General features: G+C 46.6%; 1 protein-coding gene across 3 annotated transcripts in view; it reads left to right on the top strand.

The window, feature by feature from the left end:
* Positions 1-17,786, top strand: part of ZZEF1 (zinc finger ZZ-type and EF-hand domain containing 1) — a 103,676-nt gene that overhangs the window by 16,869 nt on the left and 69,021 nt on the right. For all 3 annotated transcript variants that reach the window (XM_030296080.1, XM_030296079.1, XM_030296078.1), the window contains exons 2-11: positions 200-344; positions 3,875-4,069; positions 5,860-6,031; positions 6,873-7,072; positions 8,448-8,658; positions 12,968-13,084; positions 13,949-14,127; positions 15,813-15,911; positions 16,590-16,681; positions 17,529-17,677. In XM_030296080.1, coding sequence (XP_030151940.1) covers positions 200-344; positions 3,875-4,069; positions 5,860-6,031; positions 6,873-7,072; positions 8,448-8,658; positions 12,968-13,084; positions 13,949-14,127; positions 15,813-15,911; positions 16,590-16,681; positions 17,529-17,677 — 1,559 coding nt within the window. The remainder of the gene's footprint in view (positions 1-199; positions 345-3,874; positions 4,070-5,859; positions 6,032-6,872; positions 7,073-8,447; positions 8,659-12,967; positions 13,085-13,948; positions 14,128-15,812; positions 15,912-16,589; positions 16,682-17,528; positions 17,678-17,786) is intronic.

Raw genomic sequence — 17,786 nt, 5'->3', positions numbered from 1 at the left:
TTAATCCCATGAAAAAGATGGGAGGGTAACCTTGTGTGTGCATGTAGTATACTTCTATACATGGTGCATTACTATCCCGAACTTATTTGGTCTCTGAATGATGTCAGTGGACTCTTCCTGCAACCACAACAGTGTCACCAGCGGCAAAGTATCCATGATTTGGAACAGATGTGATTTTATTGTATCTCTTGTGTTGTAGGCCTTTGCCCAGTTTGACGCCGAGGGTGATGGTACAGTGGATGCTGAGAACATGCTGGAGGCCCTCAAGAACTCCAGTGGGGCTAACCTCCAGGGTGAGCTAGGCCACATCATCAGGCAACTGCAGGCCTGCTCTCTGGTCCCAGGTAAGGCTGTCATCTGAGTGCTGAAGGCCGGAGGGTGCTTTTGCTGTCCTGTGGGTTGTCATGAGGCAGGCTGAGGGTGCCATGGAATAAACGTGCTTTTCCAGTCGTGTCTGTTAAGCCCACGGCTGGAGTCCGTGTTCTGTGTAATCATCCCTCTGGGTCCCCAGTACAGCGATGCTTGAGCAGATCTGCCGTTTTTAGGAACTTTTGTCGTGAGCCTGCCTTCCTTAGTGGGTATCTATTTCACTCTCTCCAGAAGCCGTCCCTGGCCCCAGGTGTGTGTTCTTGGTATCCTGCCTTTGTCTTTGCCTCATGTCAGCGCTGTGGTTAATTAATCGTTCATTTATCCGTAAATGTCTGTCTTTATTCTTATACTCTGAGCTCCGTGAGGACAGGGACCTTTTATTTCTGCTGTGTCCTCACATTTAACGTATCTTTGGTAGATGGTAGGTGCCCAGTGTTTGTTTGTTTTTGAAAGCTACCACTCTGAAATTTAAGTAGTAATAAAAACAGCATGAAAGTAAGCAATACTTCTTCTAGATTGTCCCTCGGAAAAAACTTTGTGTTTTGTATGGTTTCTTCTAGGGACTCTGAAGACAGAATCAAAATTAAGTTACCCTCTTTTTTCTCCAGTGAGAAAACAGTTGAGTTGCAAAGGAATAAAACTTTGCTTATCATCCTTGTACCCTCAGCTTGTCTCAGAACTTTTCCTACTCTGTGCTCTCGGTGTCCTAACATGTAGCGCAGAGCCTGGCGGGAGCAGCGGTGGAGGCGGGTAGACTTGGTAGACGCACTGATGTAAATGGGATTGCCCTTGACCTCTCTGACTTACCGCGGAGGGCGTGCTGAGCTGGGAAAGGACGACGTGTGTATATTGATGAAGAATGCAGCTTTCCGTTCTTCCTCAAGTTGTCTTCAATTGTATAATCTTGGATTTAAAAAAATGTTTATTTTTGAGAGAGAGAGAGTGAGAGAGTATGAGCAGGGGAGGGGCAGAGAGAGGGGGAGAGAGAGTCCCAAGAAGGCTCCACGCCGTCAGTGCGGAGCCCGACACGGGCTCAGTCTCATGAACCGGAATTCATGACCTGAGCTGAAATCAAGAGTCGGACACTTAACCAACTGAGCCACCCATGCGCCCCTAATTGTATCATCTTTATAGCATCGTAGGTAGTCCATACATGTTAACTTTTTTCCTACTCTCATGGCAGTTAAACGTGTGCTTTGAATTACGTTTCGCTAAGTCATATCTCGGCATTTCTGTATCACTGCCACGTGTGCGTTACCAGCACCGGTAACATCGGGAGCTGTATGTGGACGCCTCAAGCAGATGTTGGGGAGGGGAGGAAGGGGCGAAGACCAGGGAACCCACCTGAAATAATACTCAGTGCACCGTTGTTCTGGGAGACTGGGGGAGGGGAGATAGAATTAGAAAGACTCGGGGCTCGGAGCCCAACGTGCTTATGTAGCAGGGTGGTGACTAGGACTTTTTACTCAAAATTTTCTATCAACCTCCAGTGTACAAAAACTATTTTCTTACAGTGTTAGGACAAACCCTGGTAAGCTGGACTCACCTGTTGTGGGATTTGTTCCTTGTCGCTCTTTCTGACCAAGATTGGAACTTGTCCCTTTCACATCTCATTGTGCTGGTGCTAAGCGTTTGCCACGTCCGCTGCCTGTTTCCGCGTGTCGAAGAATGTCCCCATTGCCAGAGTCTGTCTGCCTTTTCACGTGGGTGCTGAGCACGTGGGTGTGGCATCAGCAGTGTCATCACGTGAGGGTGGTGCTGCCGTGGAGTCTGCCCAGGGAACAGACACTGTACAAGGAGGGCAGGGGCGGCACGGACTGGTGAGTCTTGGGAAATGGAGCCCGTGTCTCCAGGGTTTGTGTGGAGGGCGTAGTCAAAATCGGCCACTTCCAGCACATAAATTCTCGTCAGTCTTGTGTTTTCTCTTAAAAATTAATGCAGAGTTTCATTCCTGAAGTAACCTGTTTGTTTGTTTGTTCAATTTATTATTTTTTTTTAATTTTTTAAATGTTTGTTTATTTTTGAGAGAGAGGCAGAGTGCAAGCGGGGGAGGGGCAGGGAGCGAGGGAAACACAGAATCCGAAGCAGGTTCCAGGCTCTGAGCTGTCAGCACAGAACCTGACGTGGGACTCGAACCCGTGAACTGTAAGATCATGACATGAGCCAAAGTCGGGCGCTTAACCGACTGAGCCCCCCCAGGTGCCCCTAACCTGTTTGTTTTACACTTAATTTCTGCTAAGACTTTTGGGGTCTTGCGCTCGGTGCTGCATACATGGGGTGTTCAGTTTGTGAAAGTTCGTCAGTACACTTGTAACATAGGTACTTTTTGTCATGTCCAGTTATGATTCATTGGAAAGTAAAAGGAAAAGAAATTTCCCCCAAACCCACGAGTGTATCTGAGTTCTGGGAAGAGGTGCCGTGTTTATCCTCTCTCCACTTATTACTGGGTTATGGGCACCTGTGTTCACTGTAGGTTATGCGGAGCCATGGGAGGATGTTAAACAGGGGTAGACATTGTGTGTCTTGTGTGTTTGTAAGATTGCTTGGGTTAATGCCAGACAGAGGATGGCTGGGAGAGCCGCTCAGGAAATGTGGGTGGGTCAGCACGAATGGGAGATTTTGAGGCCAGAGGGATGGACGGAGTGGGCAGACTCCAGGGAGCTGCACTGGAGAGAGCACTGGAGTGGGGGCCAGAGCCTGCACGCCGTGAGATGCCACCGGGAATCGTGGTCAGGGTGGTGGCTGCACCGTCGTCATCATGGTGTCCTGTAGTTTCGTATAAAAAGTTACTCTTTTACTCACAGAGATGATAAACTATCCTGAGCTCACGTTCTGTCTATACAACACGTTTAAGAACTTCTGGTTAGTATTTCGGTGTTTATACCTTTTTAAAGTTTGGATTGAAACAAATAATCATTATTCAAAGTCTTCTACAATGTTATTAAACGAAAGGAATTTTTTTTTTTATTTTATTTTTGAGTGATCTCTACACCCAACATGGGGCTCGAACTCACAATCCCGAGGTGAAGAGGCACGTGCTCCACCACCTGAGCCGGCCAGGCGTCCCATGAAATTAATTTTTAAGTTGAGATCACCACTGGTTCATTTCTTAAAAGTTGCTTAGATTTTTATTTTTTTTCAACGTTTATTTATTTTTGGGACAGAGAGAGAGACAGAGCATGAACGGGGGAGGGCCAGAGAGAGAGGGAGACACAGAATGGGAAACAGGCTCCAGGCTCTGAGCCATCAGCCCAGAGCCTGACGCGGGGCTCGAACTCACGGACCGCGAGATCGTGACCTGGCTGAAGTCGGACGCTTAACCGACTGCGCCACCCAGGCGCCCCAAAAGTTGCTTAGATTTTTAAATGATCAAAACTTAGAGTATCAGTAAAGACCCATAATGGCTGCTTTTCACTCAGCCAGTCGAGGTAGGCCACCAGCGGGGGTGTGGGGACACTGTTGTGGCGCATTCCTGAATCACCCAAACTGGGTTTTGTCTGCCTAGGTTTTATAGACATATTTTCAGAGTCCAAGGAGGGCCTGGGTGTTCACGCGTCCCTGATCCTGCGTTTCCTGCATCGCAACCGGCTCTCCGGCATGGCCGTCCCCTGCCCCATGTTGGACCACTGCAATAACATGTGCTCCATGAGGGTTTCGGTTCTGAAGGAGTCCCTGGACCAGCTGGTACAGAAGGAGAAGGGTACGTGCACGTGTGTGGTGGGGGCTGTGGGACCGCGTTCTGTCGTCATTTCTTCCAGATGCGCTGTGAGCAGACCCTCCTCCCTGCCTTCTCTTCTGAAAACTAGAACAGCAGCCAGTCTGTAGCATAAGAATGTGGTCTGCTGGCTTTCTCTGTCTCTCCCCTCCCTCCCTCCCTCCCTTCCTTCTTAGCACAACTGGCTTCTCATTCATGTCTCCGTTCAGATGTGACCTCGGGGAAGGCTTTCCTCATTACCCCATCTAATTTAATGCCCCCCGACCCGTACCATTCTCCACCTTCTAGTCACCGTCACCTTTGTTGGTTTAATGGTCTAAGTGACACTTACTACCTGAAGCTGCAGCATTATTATTTCTTTGCATTTTGTCTGCCTCATTTGTGTCATTATCCTTAACACCGGGCACTGTGCCTGCCACATGGTAGATACTCTGTGAGCAGTAGTTGAGTACATGCGGAAGGCCACCCCGGACTCCCTCCGTGACACCGGCAGTTTGACAGTGTGGACAGACAGGTCCGTGGAACATGATAGAGTCAGGAAGTAGCCCCAAGTACGTGTGGGAATATGGTACCAGGTACAGTCAGCATTGCTTTGTACAAGGTAGAGAGGCGAATCGGTCAACAAGCGGGGTCGGGGCAACTGGCCAGCCATTTGGAGAAGTAAATAAAGCTAGATTCTCATCCATTCCGTTCACTGAAACAAATTTCAGGTAGATCAAACAGTTCAGCTGTAAAGAAACCGTAAAGGGGCGCCTGGGTGGCGCAGTCGGTTAAGCGTCCGGCTTCAGCCAGGTCACGATCTCGCAGTCCGGGAGTTCGAGCCCCGCATCGGGCTCTGGGCTGACGGCTCAGAGCCTGGAGCCTGTTTCCGATTCTGTGTCTCCCTCTCTCTCTGCCCCTCCCCCATTCATGCTCTGTCTCTCTCTGTCCCAAAAAATAAATAAATAAATAAATAAATAAATAAATAAATAAATAAATAAATAAACGTTGAAAAAGAAACCGTAAAGTGCTAGAGGCAAGTAGTCCTGCTCTGTACAAACGCTTGACATGGGACACCTTGCTAAGCAAGATGTGAAACTCAAACTACAAAAGAAGAGATTAATAAATTAGACTTTATGCAGATTTAAAGTTCTGTACAGCAAAAATATAAGCAGAGTCGAAAGACGAATGATATTCAGGGAATAAAAACGTATTTTGTAACACATCGTGACAGACTTAATTTTTTACTGGCTCTGACCTTGGGCGGTTACTTAACTCTCTGAGCCTTAGATTCCTCATTGCTAAACTGAATTAGAACGTAGACAATGTATAGAAAAGTGGCTCACAGGGAACACTCAGTAAACATCACCTGTTCTGTGCGTGTGCATGCGCGTGCGTGCGGGCACGTCATATAACATACAAGCTGGTGAGAAGACTTGTGCCCCACAGAAAACAGTTGAGGGGAGGACCAGGCCTCACTCAGAAACACAGGTGGCTTACAAATGAGTGGGTTAAAAAATCTCACACACAATTAAGGAAACGTGAGTTCAGACTGTAAGGTTCCATTTTCCGCCCTCAGCGTGGTTCTGCTCATGTCTCTGGGGCTGCACTGCAGTGGCTCACGGAGCAGTGTGGCCAATTTCTGCTTTTATATTGGTTCTTCGGAAGAAGATTTTAAGGAACGCTTATTTTTCGAGGACCAAGGTACCAAGCATATTTGTGTTAGGTATTTTAAATGACCCTTTTTTCCCTTTGTGAAAGAGATGTCATGTGATGGAATCTGATTTTCCCTGCAGAGAGCCCTGGAGACCTAACTAGGAGCCCTGAGATGGATAAACTCAAGTCGGTGGCAAAGTGCTACGCTTACATAGAAACGTCCTCCAACCCCGCAGACATCGACAAGATGACAAATGGAGACACGGCGTCATACTGGCAGTCGGACGGCAGTGCCCGCTCACACTGGATCCGGTGGGTGGCGCCACACCAGCTGCTGGGCGACCCGCGTGCCCATCTCATCAGTGCGCTCAGAATTACCTTCCATGCCATAAGAATCAAGTACAGGGGCTCCTGTAAAATGATGCTGCCGGGCTCATCTGTCCGTAAACACGGATAATCCCTTTACTTGGAATTTTGGGGGAGAAAATAGTATTTGACTAATATCTTGTGATACTGATTTTAGATCTTTTTCGCTAGTTTCTCAGGAAAATTAATATCCCAAGGGGGCAAGTACTTAGATGCGATTTTACATTTTAAGATCCTCTCTGTGCATTTAATAAACCCGTGTGCACCTATCTTGCCGCTGAGGAAGCGAGGGGATGGGATGAGCAGGAACCCGGGGGTGGAATTGACGACTATCAGCTGGGACGCTTCTGGTTCTCAAGTTTCTCCTGTCTCTTCAGAGGATGGGCTCCTTTCAGTTGGTGGAATAGAAATAATCGTCTTGTTTTCTCATAGGGAGTATATGTGACCTTTAGCCGTCTAACTTACAGCCGAGGGAGTATATTCAGTTCTTTGGATGCAGTTTAGAATTTGTTTCTCAGGTAAAGCGATGTTTTTTAGGATGTTCGTATTGTACTTTCCTGCCCGTATTAGTAGCTTAAGAGGAAACGTAAGATTAATCTTGACCCGAAAGGAATTTTTGAGATGAGAGGCCATAAGGACTTTGAAACTAATAGCGTTTCAAGTTGGTTGCTTTTAGGACAGTGAGTCTTTGGTGACATCAAAGACCAGGTCTTGGAGATGGGACTTGTGAATGCTGCCGCTTCTGACCTGTGTGAACATTTGCAGTGTCTGCTCCCGTGTTTTCCAGCTTAAAGATGAAGCCGGATGTTGTGCTTAGACACTTGTCCATCGCAGTGGCTGCCACAGACCAGAGCTACATGCCGCAGCAGGTGACCGTGGCTGTGGGGAGGAGCGTCGGTGAGCTCCAGGATGTCCGCGACGTGCACATCCCCAGCAATGTCACCGGCTACGTGACGCTGCTGGAAAATGCCAACATCAGCCAGCTCTGTGAGTCAGCCAGGGTGCACCTTGCCCTTCTAATTAAGGGGTTTGGGATGGAGGGAAGAAGGAACAGTTTTTAGCGGGAAGACTTCTCAAGTGGAGAAACCGTTAGATTCCCTCTGTAGGTTTGATTAGCTACTCGTGATGCGCACGAGAGTCACATTATTTCATCTATTTGGTGTTTTTAAAAGTTATAGAAGCCTTTTTTTAATTAGAAATATTCTTGTTTCCTTACTGTAAAGCTACAAAATATAAGCAAAAATTACTCAAAATCCCACCACCCAGGGATAATCACTGTGAATGTGTTAGTGTGAACCTTCCAGATCTTTTCTTGTGTGTGTGTGCATGTGCGCGCGTGTGTGTGTAAACATGTGTGTACACATGCGCACACACACGCCTTTTAAAAATAAAACATAGGGTTGTGGGTGCATATTTACAAAAATGGCGAGCGATATGCTTTCCACGCTGGTTTGTAATTCTTTAGCGCGTTGTCCTACCGCGTGTTTTTGCACACCTTTATTTAGCGTTGTAAGAATTTGCCTTAGTTTTAACCAGCTCTTTATTCTTGGACATTTAGGTTGTTTCCATTTTTATAATATTATAACCTTGTGTCACACCTAGCATTTTGGAAATAATCACAATTCTGTGATTTCTTTCCAGGCTTTTTTCATTCAGGGAGCCGGAATGCTTCATGCTTTGTCTCATTTCTTCTAATGCTCTCCTGGGCCAAAAGAAGTGTTCTTACTTTGCTCAAAGGAACTGAGGCCTAGGGAGGTAGAGTCTTTGTGTCTTGCCCGTAGGCAGAGCGGTAGTTCAGCTCCTGGAGTAGACGCTTCCTGTCTCACTGTGCTGGGCTTCTCTCTAAGTTGTGTCCCTTTTAACTTCTCACCTCCTCCTCTCCAATCCAAATAAGAAATTGTGACACCTCTTAAAAGTGAGTCATGCCTGCGTCCTCTGTTTGGACTTGATTATCAGAAATAAATTCTCACAACTGCTGTGAGCAAGCTCCTGTTTTTAACTCAATCGAAATTTCAGAACCCTAGCTGTAGAAGTTTTCTTACCATGGATTTAGTCAGGATTTAAAAAACGATCTTTGTGTTAGTTTTCAAGACACGTAAATTTCTAAGAAACTTTGCAATGGAAAGATTTTAAGCCGCCCTTAAATTTACCCATTGTTCTTATGACTCCTTAATTTGGTTGATGCTTTTTTGACGAGTTTATTGTATGCTAGCTGCATTGTACACATTATTTCTGGTATCAGAGTTATTTCAGAATTTTCTTTTCAAAATGTGAATTGCTATTTTGCTTTTAGTTGGGAGCTTAGCATTTGCTGAACTAAAGAACTTAATCCAATACTGAATTTGTTGTTTGCGCTTGACAGATGTCCAGATTAACATAAAACGTTGTCTTAGCGATGGATGTGACACTAGAATTCATGGTCTGAGGGCTGTTGGCTTTCAGAGAGTTAAGAAGTCTGGGGTCTCAGTCTCAGATGCTTCTGCAATCTGGTACTGGTCTCTGCTGACATCTCTGGTGACGGCGTCCATGGAGACAAACCCCGCCTTCGTCCAGACCGTGCTGCACAATACTCAGTAAGTCACCCCCTCTGCTTTCCAACCCTCCGTGGCCCCTGTCGTCCCCTCCCCCTGCAGAGCATGGCACTTAGCAGCCCTCAGTCACTGGGACTCAGCGTCTCCGCCTCGGGTGCCCCGGTGTTTCCTGTTGGTGCTGTCGGCTCCCGGCTTGCTCCTTGTTAGGGGCAGTTGGTCACACTTATGTAGCGCTTGAGATCAGATAAGCTCCTTCAGGTGCTGTCTGTCATTTACCTGCTCGTACTGTGAAATGGACACGTAAAACTTCTCCCCAGGTGACAGGTGAGGACCCCGTGGCGTTCCCCAGGGCCCATCGCTGGGCAGGGATGTGTCAGGTAGGGTCTAGGCCTCTGGACTCCAGGTTGAGGGCTCTTTTCGCTCCTGATGGGAATCTGTTCAAGGGTGCTAAATGAATTCAGTTTTAAATGTAGAGCACCTTTGAAAATTAAAATGGAAAAAGTAAAGGTAAATTAAAATTGAATTAAAAGTTAAAATTAAACAATTAAAATTGAATCACATTTAAATTAAGAAAATTAAAAGTTAAAAAGTTAAAAAAAAACCTGTGAGGGCACAAAGTCCCAGCGGTAACATACAAGGCAGAAAGTGGTGAGTGACGTGCAGCCTTAGGAGCAGTGAAGTGTCAGAGCCCTGCGTTTAAGTTCAGTGACTGATAACAAGAGACCGTTGGTAGATGTCCTCTCGATGTCTTTTGAGATTGTTGGTTATTGCTGTTAAATAAAACTGCTCAGCCAGTAACACTGCGGGCAGTGCCAGATGTGAAGGGCAGTATTTGGCCATACTCCTGTCTTGCTTCCTGTTTAAAGTTTTTTTTAGAAAAACGGTCTGTAACTTAGAGAATATTTCAAGTGCAATGCAAAGAACTTTTATTTCCTTCTGAGGTGTTGGAGAGAAATTTGCAAACCTGGTGCCCCATTGTCCCTAATACATTGGCGTGTATTTCCTGTGAATAAGAACACTGTGCTACAGCCATCAGGCCCAGGGGATTGACGGGCACTTATGGCACCGTCCTTTCGGGGCTTGTGAGTTGGCCCAGTAGTGTCCTGTGTGGCACAGCGATCCAGGCCAGAATCGTACTTTATTTTGTTGCCACGTCTCTTCGGTCTCCGTCAGAGTGGACCAGTTCCTCAGTCTTCCCTTGACTGTACGGCTTTGACACGTTTGAAAATTACAGGTCAGTTATTTGCAAGAGTGTCGTTCGGTTTTGGTTTATCTGATGTCTCATGATTAAGTGTAGGTGTTGTATCTTTAGCGGGAGCATCACAGAAGTGATGACGCGCTCTGGTTTCACCCCGTCAGCTGACACGCTACCTTAGATTGTCCGGTTACTGGTGCTGTTCAGGTCAACATCGATCCCTGGATGGAAGGGTGGTCTCTTAGATTTTTCCATTGTAAAGGGACTTTTTTTTTTTTTCCTGGTAATTAGTATTTTGTGAGGAGGTGCTCTGAGACCACATATCCCATTCCTCCTCAAACTTGGTATTGGTGTGGACGCGTGATTCTTAACGTTGTTCGCTGGGTTATAACTGATCACGGTGTTGATGTTTGGATTGGCCCAAGCTTGGCCTGTGGGAACTCCTTCAGTCTGGTTCATGGGTCCTTTGACATGTCTTCATTAACTTGGAACACTTCCTTACTTTCCAGAACAACAAAATACTCCAGGCCTGTCTTGAATGCTCTCTGCCTTAGTCCTGCAGTGAGCCATTTTTTCTGCAGAGTCATCGTCCCTTTTAGTGGAGAATTTAGGAAGTGAACACGCAAGGGACGCCTGGGTGGCGCAGTCAGTTAAGCGTCCGACTCTCGATCTCGGTTCAGGTTGTCATCTCACAGTTTGTGGGTTCATCTGTGCTGATGGCGTGGAGCCTTCTGGGGATTCTGTCTCCGCCCCTCCCCCACTTGTGTGCACACACACACGCGCACGTTCTCTCTCAAAATAAATAAAGAAATGTAAAAAAATTTTAAAAAAGTGGGGCTCCTGGGTGGCTCAGTCGGTTGAGTGTTCGACTTCGACTCAGGTCATGATCTCGTGGTGTGTGGGTTCGAGCCCCGTGTCAGGCTCTGCGCTGACAGCTCAGAGCCTAGAGCCTGCTTCGAATTCTGTGTCTCCTTCTCTCTCTGCCCCTCCCCTGCTTGCACTCTGCACTCTGCCTCTCTCTAAAATAAATAAACATTAAAAAAAAAATTTTTAAAGGAAAGGAAGAAGAAAGAGAACACACTGAACTCGTTGCAGGTGGGGTGTGACTTCTCTCCTCTGTCTCCGTGGGCCCCACTGGGAAATACGTGTTTGCACGGAAGTGACGTGCACGTGTGTGTACATTGTGCACATTTACACGCATGCTCATTTCTGTGAGCGCCCTTCCGTGCTCACTTCTGACCCCGTGTACAGACGACCCCGCCTCTGGCTGTCGCCCTCTGTTTGTGCTTCCCTTATCTGACGCTGAGAAACCTGCCACCCGTCCTCCCACATGACCAGGCTCCCGTCTCCTGCCCTCATCCGGACCCTGCCCTCACCCCACTCCCGCCCCAGCATCTTTTGCAAGGCCACTGCTGTGACCGTCCCCATACGTGTGCCCTTCTCGTCCCCCTCGGGTTTCCTTGCTCGGCACCGGGCCACCGTCTTTACCCTACTTGGTGTTTAATTCACATCCCCTGCCAGACCGTCCCGTTCTCACCCTGCTCAGTCCCCACTCCAGAACCCCATTGTGGGCCATCGTGGTGCCTGTCCTCCTGCCCAAGCACAGCCCTGCTTTCGGGACTAAATTTTCAGGAAAGAGAAGAAGGGCTTTCCACCTAATTTTTGTGAAGATAAGCCAAGTGGTTGACAAGTGGAGATAATTTTGTTAAATTTAAATTCAAGTTAGTTAACATACTGTGTAGTACTGGTTTCAGGAGCAGAACCCGGTGATTCATCACTTCCATACGACACCCAGGGCTCATGCCAGCAAGTGCCCTCCTAATGCCCATCACCCATGTAACCCCCCCCACCCCCGCCATCAACCCTCAGCTTGTTCTCTGCAGTTAAGAGTCTCATGGTTTGCCTTTCTCTCTACTTTTATTTTTACTTTCCTTCCCCGTGTTCATCTGTTTTGTTTCTTAAATACCACATATAAGAGAAATCATGCGATATTTATCTTTCTCTGACTTACTGCACTTAGCATAATACACTCTGATTCCACCCATGTTGTTGCAAATGGCAAGATTTCAAGGAATGGATATATTTAAAGCTTACATTTCTAAGAAGCTGTAATTATTAATCTGCAATTACATTTCCACTCCTAATGTTTAAATGTCAGTGATCTAAAACTACTATAAAATTTTTTGGAAAAATCAATGAAAATCAATGAGGAAAAATAAAAAGTATCATGAAACAAAGTGTTTGCTTGTACTACATCCGCGTGTGTGACCTCGGTGGCCTCCTGCATTTGCAGCTCCGTGTAGAGAGAGGGCGAGAGCTGAGGGCACAGTGGGAGCTGACAGAATATTAGCTCTACCGTGCTGTCTCTATTTTGAAACGTAGAAATAAAGTTGTTTTGGAGATTCTCATTACTGCTGCTGTAAGATGATGGTCAGTTGCAGAATCTTGAGTTATTTTTTGCACACCTTCAAGTTGCACACCTAGCACGATTGCTGGTGCAGAGTAGGACCCAGTAGTTTTGGGTTGTATCGGTTTGTTGGGTAACTACTAGTTTGGAGGAGATAAAGCTTCGGAGGGGTTTCAGAAAGATAAATGTTAGTGGAGACAAGAAAAGAGAAACATTGAAGCAGGCATGGAGGTAGAAAGGCTAGAATAGCATATTTTAGGAACACGGGCAAGAATAGAAACGGTGATGGGTGCTGGTACGTTTAGGAGAAAAGAAAATTCGTGGCACGTCTTTAGATACCGTAGACCTAAGATCAGATGTATGAACTGAACCGTTTCCTGGGTCCCAAGCTGCTCTCCCTCCAGGGTCGGGTTTTCTACAAAGTCTGGGGTTTTTCTGGAGAGTACGTGTGTCTTTTGCCCACTCTGCGTAGAATGAGTACTTGATCCCAAAGAGTATGGAATGAGCCTTTGCAGAGGGCAAGGGAACTCTTGAAAGAAGAACTAAACAAGAAAGAAACCCCACGACAGGACCTGGCACCATGACTCCGGGGGAAGCAGATGTCACACTGGGTGTCAGGCTTTCCGTAGGAACGCTGTTCGCTCAGGAGGGATCAATCCAAACGAGCTTCTAGGCGTTCAGTTTTTGTTTCGTGTTCGTGAACTGATGTGTCCGCCTGGCGTGTTCTGACCTCCACCTCCCACTTTCAGGAAGGCGCTGCAGCACATGCCTCCACTTTCCCTCTCACCAGGATCCACGGATTTCTCGACTTTCCTGTCTCCCAACGTTCTTGAAGAAGTGGACAGCTTCCTCATAAGAATAACGAGGTAAAATCAGGGTTGATGAGGTGGGGCTTGTAGGGCGTAGAGGGCATCTGTGCTTGTTAAGTCTTCCTTTAAAAAACTTTTTTTATCTTTCATGGATTACCACTAAAAACAGCTCATAGTTCATGATTGAAGAAGAAATGACGCAGTCATTCACCCGTGTAAACTCCATTATCTTGGGATGCTACCTGACCTTAGGAGGTGGGGGTGGGTGGGGGGTTCTCTGCTGCAGCCAGAACCGGTGTCCCTCCGTCCCTCTGCTTACATGGTGGCCTTGGGCACCATCCGCTTGCCTGCCTGTACAGCCGCTGGTCCACAGGCCTGGCCGAGGCCCCGTAGTAGCTTGTCGGAGATCTTGCTTGCCCTGGCACACTCGCTGTCTTCGCTCTGTCTCTCTCAAAAATAAACAAATAAACATTTAACAGGAAGCAGTTTGTACGTGATGTGTTTAAAATGACCGAGAAGCATATGGTGCAGTACGTCTAAAATACCCTGTTGGTGTTGGAGGACTGAGCTCCCAACCCAGTCCTCACCCAGTCGTCATTCTTAGAGCAGCGGCTTCTTGTAGGAGCTTCTTTATTTGTGGTTTATTTACTTATTGTTTGATTTGTTAAAGTTGATATTGTTAGTATTGTTTAATGCTTACAGATTAAGGAGACAGAGGTGAGGATTTAATTTCCTAGTCCTCTAGGTTGATTTAATTTTTCTTCAGGTTATCTTGAGGATTTTGAGAAAGTATTTCTGGTAAACGTATAGAAAGCACACCATGGGTCGGTTTTACTTCTGGGGTCAATTATGTGGGGTTCGGGCTGCCTTGATGTGCTCATGTTTTTAAGAAGTGAAAAGTTTTTTGTTCTTTGCTCATAGCTGCTGTTCGACTCCAGAGGTGGAGCTGACCCTTCTGGCTTTTGCACTAGCAAGAGGAAGTGTTGCCAAAGTGCTGAGCTCTCTGTGTGCCATCACTGACCACCTGGACACACGCTATGAAGCCTCGTCCCTCATCTCCTCCATGGCGTCAGTCAGGCAGAACCTGCTCCTTAAATACGGTAAGTGACGCAGGCTCCCGGGATGGACAAGCCAGAAAACCACTGTTACCGAGGGGCGCATGGGGGGCTCGGTCGGTTGAGCGTCTGACTCTTGATTTCTGCTCCGGTCTTGATCCCAGGGTCATAGGATCGACCTCTCCATCGATTCTTGGGATTCTCTCTCTCCGTCAGTCTGTGCCCCTCTCTCCGTCTGCCCCTCTCACGCATGCTCTCTCTCTCTAAAATAAAACAACAGTAGCAAAAAAAAACCCCATCATTAACGTGGGACTTCCTGGCATCTTATGTCCTCGGGTAGTTTGTGGATCAGGTCACTGTAGTTACACCGCGTGTGTAGACCAAGAGGGTTGGGAAGTTGGACTGTCTCCCCTGTGGAGGAGGAGAGAACCGATCCTCGTCTTAGACGGCATCCCTCTGCCTCCCGTGAGCTCCACAGGCCTGCCACAGCTTTGCCCACCTGGGCCCGTCGTGACGCTGTCTGCCGACCCTTCTCAGTTGGGCTGTGAGGAACAACTTCTTTGCCATCCTGGCTTCTGGTGCTGAAGTTTCTGTCTGCAAAGTACAGTAGTGGATCCCATCCGTGTAGTAATGGGCAAACTGTGCTGTTTCTGTCATGATCTTTGTACTTTTGCCTTAATACGACTTAATAATTTATTTTATGTTTAATTTTTAAAGGCAGACAATTAATGTGTTATAAATCCATTTTCCCCCCTAGATTTTAAAAGATAATTTTTTGGTTGGGTAGGGGGCCCATAGCAGGCACGGCTGGATGAGGGGGGGATATGTAGTGTCTGGGAAATACTCTCCAGGACGCTTTTCAGTTCAGATGAGCAGTTGTTTAGGTAGGGAACGCTTGGTGGGGGCGTAAAACGTGAGGGAATGTTTATTATCGGCAGTGTTCTAGTTCTGGGTTGGAGTACAGGTTAGTGGGTTCTCACTGCAGTATTATTTAAATTTAAAAAAAAAATTTTTTTTTTTTTAACATTTATTTATTTTTGAGAGAGACAGAGACAGAATGCGAGTGTGTTGGGGCAGAGAGAAAGGGAGGCACAGAATCTGAAGCAGGCTCCAGGCTCCAAGCTGTCAGCACAGAGCCTGACACGGGGCTCAAACCCACAAGCTGTGAGATCATGACCTGAGCTGAAGTCGGACACTCAACCGACTGAGCCACCCAGGCGCCCCATCACTACAACATTATTAACACGAGAGAAAAAGGAAAAGCTTTCAGGTCATCATAGCAAATGGTGATTTTTGTAATTTTTAAAACTTTCAAAATTTGCCCGCAGGTGTATTAAAGAAACAAAACCCCAAAGCGTAAGATATTATTTATGTATTTAAATGCAGTTACAACAAAATTAATTATTGGCTCGAAAACACTATCTTAGAACTCACTCTCCCAAATATGTTGAACGTATGCTGTTACCCTGTCTTACAATATACTTTGTTTCTGAATAGTGGTGTTTTAGAGACCTCTTCATGGAATCATGTAGGGACATAAAGCTGTACTTGGTCTCTTTCAAGAAAGCGTAACTTTTGTCCAGCATCGCTTCTCTGCTTTTTTTTCAACAGGTACATTTTTATTAGTGTGGTGTCCACAGATGCTCCATTTCCACTGATGTGTCTGCTAGTCTTTATTTTTTTCATCGTGCTGGGTTAAGGCTCTCGTTCTCTGTCTTGTCTTTGATCAGGTAAACCTCTCCAGTTGATCCTTCAGGCCTGTGATGTCAAAGGGAAGGAAGAGAAATCAGGGCCTGAAAACCTCCTCGTCGAGCCGTGGACGAGAGACGGTGAGTGGTAGGTGTGTCTGTGTTTTGTGAGTGGGAAGGGCTGCGGCCACGTGAGACTGCGCGTGGGGCTCTGGGGTGCTCAGAACACGCAGCTGCACACCGTGTTGGCCTCTGCTGGGTGGTGGTCCTTGAACCGTTTGTGTGCCTTCATTATCACGGCCCTGTAATCTGCTAAGGGCCAGTCGCTTGTAACAATTTCAAAGTAGTTGAGAGCCTTGAGTTTTGAAAAGCAAGGGTTCTCCATCTTGGAATACAAAAAGTTAGCGTTTTCAAGTTCAGATTATGTTCCTATTGTGTCATCTTAAAGCAGCAAGAGACTCAGCAGATCGAGGCGTATGGTATTGCTGAGAACATAATTTAAGGGAAGGGTATTTCTTGGTGTGGCTCATCGGGCGTCTGGAGCATCTGGAAGGAAGCCTCACTCCTTCCCTAGTGCTAACACGGTAGTGGCTGACGCGCTCTTCACGTGGCGGTGGGCTCTCTTCCTCGTCCAGGGTGTTTGTGTCTTCCTCATCCGTCTTATTGGCCAGCCGGTCCGTCATCCGCACACGCCCCTCTTGTGCTCACCGTACTGCTTGGAACATTGCCTATTTGGTGAAGAAGGGGAATGTTCTGGAAGTTGTCAAATGAGTTAACAAATGAGGCAGTCATCGTAACTTCAGTGTTTCCCTTTTGCAGGGTTTCTTACAGAGACTGGAAAAACCAGAGCAAGTACTATTTTTTCTACAGGAACTGAATCTGCCTTCCAAGTTACACAGATCAGAATTATGGTAATTCCCATGCTGCCTTCTTTAAGCAACGTTACTACTATTTTAAAAATAGGATTATGGGGGCGCCTGGGTGGCTCAGTCGGTTAACCCTCCGACTTCGGCTCAGGTCACCATCTCGCGGTCCGTGAGTTCGAGCCCCGCGTCGGGCTCTGGGCTGATGGCTCAGAGCCTGGAGCCTGCTTCTGATTCTGTGTCTCCCTCCCTCTCTGCCCCTTCCCCATTCATGCTCTGTCTCTCTCTGTCCCAAAAATAAATAAACGTTAAAAAAAAAATTAAAAAAAAAAAAAAAAGGATTATGTAGGATGCCTGGGTGACTCAGTTGGCTAAGTGTCTGACTTCAGCTTGGGTCATAATCTTGCAGTTCATGGGTTGGAGCCCATGTCAGGCTCTGTGCTGATTGCTTGGAGCCTGGAGCCTGCTTCGGATTCTGTGTCTCTTTCTCTCTGCCCCTCCCCTCCTTGTGCCCTGTGTCTGTGTGTCTGTCTGTCTCTCTCTCAAAAATAAATAAACATTTACGAAAAAATAGAATTATGCTTCAGAGGTCTGTGACACTGGGTTTTCATCGATTATCTAATGATTACTCTGTGCCAGGCCTGTGGCCGAGGACAGGGACAGAGAGATGAATAGACTGTTGTCTGGGAAGGTGTGAACATAAGGACTGAGAAAGAGAAAGAATCCTTTCTTAGGAAGCAGCTTTTTTTTACTCTTAACATATTCAAAAATATGTTTATATTTTGTTGGTTTGATTTTGCTTTAAGCCGTTTGAATTTCACCATATTTTTTGGAAACAAAGCAGCCACAGGACCTTAGCACCTTCAGCATACTTCATCTGGATCTCTGTTTCCAGGTTCGACGTGGTGGCATTGGGGCCCAGTGTGGGTTGGTGTTTGCCTACAACTCATCTTCTGAGAAATTTCACGCAGAAGAACACTTCAAAAGGTTTGAAAAGTATGACAAATGGAAACTTCAGGAATTCAGGCAGTTTGTAAAAAGCAGGTAAGGAACAGAATAAAAATTTTTGTAGTTAATAAGACTGTATGCCTTCTCCTATTGGTAAAATAGGTGTTTATGTCTTCATAGATGAGGCGCCCCTAAGCCATCCTCA

This window comes from Lynx canadensis, chromosome E1 (genome assembly GCF_007474595.2).
Source record: "Lynx canadensis isolate LIC74 chromosome E1, mLynCan4.pri.v2, whole genome shotgun sequence".
Lineage (NCBI taxonomy): Eukaryota > Metazoa > Chordata > Mammalia > Carnivora > Felidae > Lynx > Lynx canadensis.
Note: the sequence above shows the minus strand (reverse complement) of the source record. Positions and strands in the feature narration are given on the sequence as shown.